This window comes from Echinops telfairi, unplaced genomic scaffold (genome assembly GCF_000313985.2).
Source record: "Echinops telfairi isolate 266 unplaced genomic scaffold, ASM31398v2 ScPeMD7_22;HRSCAF=79, whole genome shotgun sequence".
NCBI classification, from domain to species: domain Eukaryota; kingdom Metazoa; phylum Chordata; class Mammalia; order Afrosoricida; family Tenrecidae; genus Echinops; species Echinops telfairi.
In genome coordinates, this window is record NW_022103919.1 from 8,921,780 (window position 1) to 8,931,316 (window position 9,537).

The following is a 9,537-nucleotide window of genomic DNA, read 5'->3' on the forward strand; positions in this document are numbered from 1 at the left end:
TTCATTTTCCTGCTGAAGTGGGATGTAAACATGATCTTCTTAATTGGTCTCTGGATTTTTGAGCGCCGTCTCACCCCCAAAACGTTCCGAGCCAGGACTCAGCTCGGGGAAAGCCCCGCTAAGGAGCCAGGCTGTGGCAACAGAAGCCTCTGGAGTATCCTTGGCCTCTATTTTAAGACACATGTTTGAACCGAGGGGCCTGATTTACTCCCTGGCTGGCCCGCCCGCTGCAGCATCCCAGTGGCGTGTTTTGGGCAGCCCGGCCAGTTGTTCCTGAAATAGATGCGCTATGGCCACAGATTCAGAGGCGTCCTGTCCTGGGGGAAGGCTGGGCGAGGGTGGGGGTGGGGAGGGGGCCGGGGACTGGGACTGCTCTTGTGGTGGGCACCGGCTGTAGATCAGAAGCTGCTGCTGTCTGGGCAGCCTTGCTCCAAGCATTCTTCTGAAGCTTGTGAAATCAAGGGTGTAACGGCAGATCTTCCCTGGAGCGTGGCCTGCTGAGTTCCCCAGTGCTGCAGTAACAGAAATATCATAAATGGAGGGTTATCCAGAATGGGGATTTAGATTCTCACAACCCTGGACGCTGAAAGGCCACATCAAGGTCTCAGCCATGTTGAGCCCTTCTTTATAGGGCGCGCGTGTGTGTGTGTGTGTGTGTGTGTGTGTGTGTGTGTGTGATCTGCTCTTTCTGTAACTCAGAAGTGATTCAGATAAGGTTTCGAACCTACCTTACTTGGGTATCAGGGAATTCACAGACCACCTCATGGCCATCTAGCCTATTCCAACTAAGTGACCCTATAGGACAGACGGGGCTGGCTCCGGGGATGTCTGAGATTGTAACTGTTTATAGGAGCAGAAGCCTCGTCTTTCTTTTGCAGAGTACCTGGTGGTTTCAAACTGCTCGCCCTGTGGTGACCAGCCCAACACATAAGCACTCTACCACCTGAAGCAGTGGCGTCGTGGGTACAAGTGGGACTGCTAGCCACACAGTCAGCAGTTTGAAACCACCGGCCGCTTCGAGGAGAAAAAACTTGACGGTGAGTTGCCTAACAAAGTAGTCCCTATTTCCAAAGAGGATCTCAAGTACATATACGGGGATTAAATGACCCCAACACATAGTTTAGAATCCTGAACCGAAACTTCTGGAATATTTTAAAGTGCAGCACACAGTATTGCATGAAGGTCACGGTATAAACTGCGAGCCAGACGCCATGGAAGTCTTTGACTTGCAATGTCTTGCACACGTTGTCTTCTGGGGCAGTTTTACTGTGTAAGAGTCAGTGCTGAGTTCCGGTGATACCGAAGCGCCGAGCCACTTTGGTGACGCCCTGGTTTCCTCCTTCTAGAAAGTCCTCTTCGCCCTGTGTGCCTTGAATGCGTTGACCACCACCGTCTGCCTGGTGGCTGCCGCCCTGCGCTACCTCCAGATATTTGCCACCAGGAGATCCTGCATTGTAAGTCTGTGCCAAGAGGTGGCCCGCTTGGGCTCGGGCTCGGCTCGGGCTCCTGCAGGAGCCTTGGGCGGGCAGGCTGTTGACTCACTGCCATGCTGTTTAATTTAGGATGAATCCCAGGTGCCTGCTGAGGAAGCGGAAGAACACGGACGTATCCCAGACCCCGACGACTTCGTGCCACCCCTGCCGCCCCCTTCCTATTTCGCCACCTTTTACTCGTGCACACCCCGGATGAACCGCAGGTAGTGCCCCCGTCTCTGTGCGGCTGTGTGTGTGTGGGGGGGTGGTGGTGGTGGTAGTTCTCTCCGTAGGAGGACCACAGGCTCTCCTGAGCCACCAGGACATGAACTCTTGAGTTCTCTCTGAAATCCAGACAGGCTGTTGTTTCCCAAGGGTTTCTGTTCTCAAGTTCTCTCTCGCGCTCTCTTTCGCTCTCTCTCTCTTTGTCTGATCAACTGGTTGAAACCAAAGAAAAGTCAAGCCTAGATCTAAGGATACGCTGCCTCAATTTCAGTGATCTTTTCCTGGGTGGGAAAACTGACACCCACTAAGGTAATGATGAATTTGATATGATTGAAAGCTGCTGTTGCCCTGGAAACCATTCTGACCCCAAACCCTACCCCAACCCACACTTATTGTCACTGGGAGGGGGAGTCCTGCATGTGGGACAGACTAGCACTGCTCCACGAGGTCTCTGAGGGCGGGGTCTCCACCGAGGCAGCCTCACCTTTCTGCCGCACAGCACTTAACACCCTGTGCCACCAGGGCTCCTAGGGAGCCTATGCCACAAAACCAAACCCATTGGCAGTGTGCTGATCCTGATTCCCAATGACCTCACAGGACAGAGTAGCATGGCGCCCGAGGTTTCGCAAGATGGAAAATCTTGATGGGAGCAGACAGCCTCGTCTCTCTCCTCCTCAGCAGTTGATGGATTCAGTCCTTTCGGTTTGTAGCCGAGTCTTGACTGACCACACCGGGGCACCTTCAGAAATCCCCTCAGGGCCAAATCAAAGTGTCACCATGTGTTAGTCTAGTCTGGGTAGACTAGAGGAACAAATACCATGGACACACATGTGTGTCTAAGAAAGAGGTTTATATACAAGAGCAATTGAACATGGAGAAAACATCCCAGCCCAGTCCAGATCAAGTCCACAAGTCCGATACTAGCCCATATGTCCGATATCAATCCATAATGTCCTCTTCAGACTCATGAAACACATGCATTGATGCCAAATGCAGGACGATCATAAGGCAGTGGGTAGAAAGTCTTTGGGTCCAGTGGCGTTGTAAGCATCGCAGTGCTGGCAGGGGTCTCTCTGTGGCTTCTCCGGCTTCAGAGGTCTGGCTGCATCCATGTGGTTTGTCTTCTACAATGTCTCCCAGGGAGTAGCAGAGAGAGAGAAGTGTCTTCTGTCTCCAAGGAGGAAGTACCAGATTTCCCAGAATTCCCAGGAGAAGGCCAGGCCCACACAGATGTCTCATTGGCTATCTCCAGATTGACAGCCTAGGCTCCACCCCTACACTCTTCATCCTTCAATGGACACCAGATTAGGTGACGACCACAGACCACAATGCCCTTAGTAAAGTCACAACAACCATGCAGTTCTGCCCAGGCATGAAAAAAAGATTCACGATTAGTTGCATCTCCCTTGTCTGAAACAAATACGCAAGATGCTTATTTGTCTTTTGAAATTCAAGCGCAAAGCTTGACCATCTGTTTCTTCATGTCTTAAAATCACCGTGGGTAGAATGAAAGGCCGTGTGCTCTGTATCCTAAGTAAGCTGGTTCTTAGCCACTGCGGAGCATGTACATTTTCTAAAGAAGGAAGGGTGATGAGAATCCCCTTCTCACGTACTGTGGGCATGTTGCCAGGAGAGACCAGTCCCTGCAAAAGGACATCCTGTTTGGTCAAGTAAAGGGGCAGAGACAAAGAGGAAGGCCCTCGCTCGACACAATGAATGGGCACGGTGGCTACAGCCATGGGCTCAAACCTCACACCCGTTGTGAGGATGGCGCAGGACCAGGTGATACTTTTTCCTGCTGCACACGGGCTCATTCAGAGTCGGGACTGACTCGATTGCACCTCACAAGAACAACAACAAAGAAGGATTTTATTTATTCATTCAACAAACCTTTCATTAAGCCTTTGCCCCGTGCTCAGACCAAAAAATCAAACTCGCTGCCATTGAGTTCATTAGGACTCATGATGACGCTATAGACCAGGCTAGAGCTGGACCTATGTGTTTCCAAGACACTAACTCTTTATGGGAGTAGAGAGCCCCATCCCTGTCCCATGGAGTGACTGGTGGTTCTTAAACTGCTGACCTTGCTAAAGCAAGCGGCCCAACTCACAATCACTAGATCACTTAGTGATTCAGAAAAATGCTCAAACCAAAGTCACCGCCTTGATGTCGATTGATTCCTTGTGGCTCCCAAGGTGACCCAAGTGCCACTGTGGATTTCTGAGGCTGTAAGTCTTTTTGTGAGTGGACAGCCTCATCTTTCTCCCATGGGGCTGCGGTGGATTCAAACTGCTGACTTTGCCATACCAGATCAACATTTAACCCACTATGACACTGGGGCTCCTTCTACTCATTGAAATGAAAAATTAGTCCTACCCCCTCACCTCATCAAGGAGCTCCCAGTCTAGACCCACGTGGGCAATACTGCCCCCTGGGACATTGGAATGGTTCAACCAGCCAACCAACCAACCAACCAACCAACCAACCAACCAACCAACCGACCAACCAACCCAAATCAAGTTCACAGCCAATGAGTTGATGCCCACTCATGGTGACCTATGAGCTTCCGAGACTAATTCTTTGTGGAAGTAGAATTCCCTGTCTTTCTCCCACAGAGCAGCTGGTGGTTTCAACGTCAGCAGCCCAACTTGGGATCTGTTGGGGCAACAGTAGCAGATACCTACACTTTATCCTGGATTATGGCTACAGTACAAACATTTTCATTGGTGGGGGTGGGGGATGGGAAGGGCAGGACGCTGAGTAATTTTTTTTCTGTAAAGGGGGGTGGGAGGACAAATAAGTTTGGGGACTTAGGGTCTATAGCAAGGGTTGGCAAACTGCAACTTGCAAGTCCTACGCAGCTCTTTTGGTATGTACATGTGGCTTTGGAGTAAAATTGGTAAAAAAAAAAAAAAACCCCAACAAATTAAGGGTGTTAATCAGATAATGGTGATTTCATTAATCTTTTAAAAAATGTATTTATGGCTCTCAAATAATTTTAAAATTGTTGTTGTGAGGGACAGGATTGGCTCTTCTGTCTTAAGTTTGCCAACCCCTGGTCTAGACCTTTAAAATGAATGTCAGGTGAATCACATTAATTTTTGTGTGCGCAGAAGACTCCCCAGCCCGGGGCAGTGGGTGGGCTGTATGGGTGAAGGAGGGTCAGCCCACCAGGAATGGCTTCCTGAAAGAAGCGACCTTAAGCTAAGCTTAAAAGATAAGTAACCCTATATTTAAGCTTCTAAAAGAAAAGCTCTAAGTTCCATAGCAAGGCTAGTATCTTTCTCTGGATTTTGAGAGGGTCAGAAATTAGTGTTTCAATCCCTGTAGGACATCTGGGGAGCTGTCAAGCAAGGCTGGTGCCAGGTTTGGAGCTTCAACAACCTCAAGTTCACAGCCATCAGTGAGTCCAACGCACAGAATTCTGTAGGACACAGTAGCCGGGGCCCCAGGTGTTTCTGAGGCTAACTCTTTATGGGAGTAGAAAGCCTCATCTTTCTCCCTGGGAGCAGCTGGTGGGGTTGAACTGCTGAAACACATGCCCACTATACTTCCAGGGCTCCTGGCTGTTTGGGGCTTGGGGAGGATGTCATTTTCTGAAGGTCAGGGCTACCATATTTGACTCTGAAATAGGCCTGCGGTGGGGACACCGCCACCTAGATTCTATTATTAATACTTTTCTCAAGCTGCTATCTTGACCTGCTGTCAATCATACCAAAACCCCGCCCCCAGCCCTTCCTGCCCACCTGTCGAGGCAGTTAAGCCCTGAGTGTGCAGATAGCCTGGCTCGGGCCAGTGGGTCAGCTCGGCTTTCCTGCTATTCAGGGAGTGACAGATGGATTTTGGAAGCACTGTCTTCCCTAGTCTTTCAGGAAAGGAGCCAGGAAGCCCAAGAGTCAGGGCAACAAACACATTTCCTCTGTGTCCAGTAAACCACGTTTTCGGGTGTCTTCTCCCTGCCTGGGGCAGTCCGTGGAGGGTACTTTGGAGGACAGTGGACGCTACCGCTGCTTCATGCCCAGGCAGAGACATGACCCCTCACAGGGACTTCTGGCTTCCTGAGGTGGGGGGTGAGCTCCGTGTTGACCTAAGAGGAGGCAACAGGCAGATTTAATTTCCTGCTGCAGCAGCAGCAAGGGAAAATGACTCATGTGGGTTTCTGAGTTCTGTTGTCCACCGGGCATCCTGTATGCTTCCTGACCTTCCTTGCCCCTCTCCAGCCCTGCTCCACTCTGCTTCTCCGCAGCAGTGCCTCCCCGGGTGGGCATCTCCACTCACCTCTGGAGTCCTCTCTCTGAGCACTGAGACAGATGGGCCCTGGTCCAACCCTCGCTGGAAGCCCACCGGCAAGCTTCCCAGCAAGAGCTTTGCTATTCAGAACTTTTCAGGCTGAGTGAGTGAGTGAGTGAGAGAGAGAGAGAGTGTGTGTGTGTGTGTGTGTGAGAGAGAGAGAGAGAGAGAGAGAGAGAGAATACAAAGCATACTATAAGAAGGAAGGCCTTGAAGACCTAAACTACATGCCGAGCACTCCAAATTGGGTTTCCTGTGGGCAGACACCCCTATTTTCTAAAAGTCTGCCCACCTCAAAGGGCAGTGCCCTTTCTTTTTAAAGCATTGTTGTTGTTCGGCGCCATCAAGCCAGCCCTGATGCACAGTGATGCTGTGTGGCACAGAACAAAACACTGCCCACTCCTGCTCCATCCTTACAGCCCCGTGTTCATCCATTTCCCGAGAGCCTTCCTCTTGGCAGCTGCCCCTCTGCTTTGCCAAACATGATGACCTTCTCCAGGGACTGGTCTCTCCCGGCAACATGTCCAAAGTATGTCAGTGGGCAGCCGAATCCTTCTTCATTGTCAGTTCTTACTCTGGCAGCTCTGCCGAGACTTGGCCACCGTGGGGGGCCCTGCTGGCATTGGAAATACCAATGACATGGCTTCCAGCATCACCACCACACACAGGCCCCCACAGTGTGACAAACGGACAGACAAGTGGTGGGCTTTTCAAAATGGTGATATTTATTCACACCCCCCCCCCCAACGTAAACATTCCTCTGTTTATACAGATGGTTTCAATGGGAGCAGCTTCACACTGTGGTCTAGATTCATGTCCACATCAACCCCGTGGACACCGGCTGTCTCGACCCAGCTGGCTCTCTATGCTCCTGGCTCGCATGCAGACGGGCACGCAGGCGGGCAAGAAGACGCAGGCTCTTCAGTCCGTGTTCCCACCATGCACCATGTTGGGAGTCTTCACACAATAGAGGCTCCCCATTTCCTGTAAGGTCTCACGACCTCTGTGAGGAGGTCTATTTATTTAACGTCTATAAATACAACCACTTCATGCATCGGCATCTCCTTGAAAGAAGGGCTTCTCGATTTACCAACGTAAACACTCCTGATCACGGGCAAGGCTCTGTCCACACAAATGAGTTCTTAGTGGACTGATTTGTATGCACGGGGCTCTTGGGGTGGGGGGTGGGAGCTGTGTGCCTCCTTCCTCCTACTCTGGGGAGCCCCCATTCTCAGAATCCCGTAGGAACAGGCTCCAGGCTGTTGCATGCATGTGACTCTGGGTTTTACCCTGGGGCGTGCCCTCTTCTAGACAAATGAGAGCTTGAGGAGGTGGAAGCCAGACTGACCTGGTCATTGTGCAGAAGTCGGGGTGGTAGAGGATTTATTTTCTGTAGCATCTCAAACCCCAAACATTATGGAGCTGATGGTTACTGGTGGTGGGTCTTCCTTGACCTGCTCCCCACCCAAAACTCCACCACCATGTGCCCACCAGAGGGCAACACAGTCCCAGTAGGTAGAGGAAGGTCATTCTTTGGTCCCTGACATTGCTAGTAGCGACACCATCCTTGGATGAACTCTCAGGATCGTTTGCAGCTTTCCCACCAGGGGGTTTTGCACGGTAGGCTTGGGTTTCTCCTTGTCTTCAGTGTTGATGAGCGTGACCCAGGGAAGGCTTCCTAGGGACTTTGTGATGAACTTGAAAGCGCCCGGGCTAAGGGGGAACCGTGGGCAAGTCAAATGCCCTTTCTGAGACTCAGTCTCCTGTGTTGTTGGTGGACAGTAAGAAGATTTCTGGGAGGTTGCAAACTACCGCCATCCAACCAGTCACAGCAAATCAGTCAACTCCAACTAGTGGCCACCCATGCGTGTCAGAGTAGAACTAGGATGCATAAGGTTCCCTTGGGCTGGTTTTTTAGAAGAATATCGCCAGGCCTTTCTTCCGGGGTGCCTGCCTCTGGGTCCACTTGAACTTAACAACCTTTCTGTTAGTAGCCAATGCCTCCATTGTTTGTACCACCCAAACAAACACACTCATGGCCATCGAGTCCATGCGAACTCATAGCGACCCTGTAGGACAGGGTAGAACTGCCCCCGTGCGTTTCTGAGCCTGTATAACTTGGATGGGAGTAGAAAGCCCATCTTTCTTCCTCAGAGCAGCTCAGAGTCTCGAACTGCTGACCTTCAAGATTGCAGCCTAACTTATAACCACTGCACCATCAGGGCTCCTTTGTACTCCCAGAGGCTCAAACAAAACCAAACCAAAGCAAACCTAATTGTCACCAAGTGGTGGTGTCACAGGGTGGTACCAAGAGTTAACACCCTCAGCTTCCAATCGAAAGGCTGGGGCTTCAAGTCCAACCAGAGGCGCGCCAAAGGAAAGGCAAAAGTCAGTCCTTAAAAACCCCAGGGAACACCGTGCTCCGACACACAGGAGCTGGGGCCACTATGAGGTAATGGAAACAGGCCTGCTAACAAGCGCAGCTTAGCTCGTGGGTGCCCAAGGTCAGTGCACCGTGAAAACTCTTCCTGGTATGCACCCTCTTCTGAAGACAATTCAGCTCCTAATCTTCTCCGTTATCACAGAGCAGTATTTGCAAGGCACTTGTTCTTAGAAGAATCAGATCAAGTGTCCCTTAGGTAGCAGCAGTGTTTTGATCCAGGCCACTATGGATGGAAATGAGGTTCCAACCTGGCTGAGCCCTGGAGCCACCTGAGAACGCTGACAAAAAGCAGCTACCTGGCCCCCTCGCAGCAGGTGAAGTCAGGCTCTCTAGAGGTGGAGCCCGCGGAACCAGTCATCAATTTTAACACCCCCCCCATCCCCCGCCCCCGCAGTAATTCTATGCTAGAGAGAGCCACAGGGGACAACAAAACAAGACACAACAAGACAAACAAAAGTGGACAGCCGGTAGCAGTCCCAGTTACCACCCCAGCACCTCATTGACCTGAACAAGGTCAAATCAGGAGAAACTGCTTATGTGGGGGAAGGGCAGCCCCCACAACTAATCGCGGGTTCTATAGGCACAATTGTATGGTTAAGATATATAGAGATTATAGTAACGTCATAGCGTGAGAGAGAGAAGAGGGATGGAAATAAAGGAGTCAGACATGTTTCATAGTAGCATCCTCACCTCAGCCCCGCTTGGTGGTCCACGTGGAGATGGGAGACAGGAGGGCAGGAGGGAGGGGGGAGAGAGGGAATGGAGGAGCGAGCTCTTTATTACTAACCCAGGCTTATATATCTTTGGGGGGCATGCAAGCCCCCTAATTACAGGTAAAGACATACGTCACAGGAAGGGGCTGTACTATATGTAATACAGTAATGAAAGGGGGATGATCTAGGGTTATCCACGCAATAGGAAGGGGAGGTATTGGGGTACACATGTGACAAGATGGGCGGATCCCAGATTCAGGATGGCAGCCTAACTTTGGATGTCACTGAGCAGGTTGTTTTGTTTTGTTTTGTTTTTTAACATTTTATTAGGGGCTCATACAACTGTTATCCCAATCCAGACACACATCAATTGTGTAAAGCGCATTTGTACATC

General features: G+C 50.9%; 1 protein-coding gene across 1 annotated transcript in view; it reads left to right on the plus strand.

Moving 5' to 3' along the window:
* The window catches only part of FAM189A2 (family with sequence similarity 189 member A2), a 90,808-nt gene that overhangs the window by 66,568 nt on the left and 14,703 nt on the right, over nt 1–9,537 (plus strand). Inside the window, exons 5-6 of the mRNA XM_030885131.2 lie at nt 1,347–1,454; nt 1,563–1,696. Coding sequence (XP_030740991.1) covers nt 1,347–1,454; nt 1,563–1,696 — 242 coding nt within the window. The remainder of the gene's footprint in view (nt 1–1,346; nt 1,455–1,562; nt 1,697–9,537) is intronic.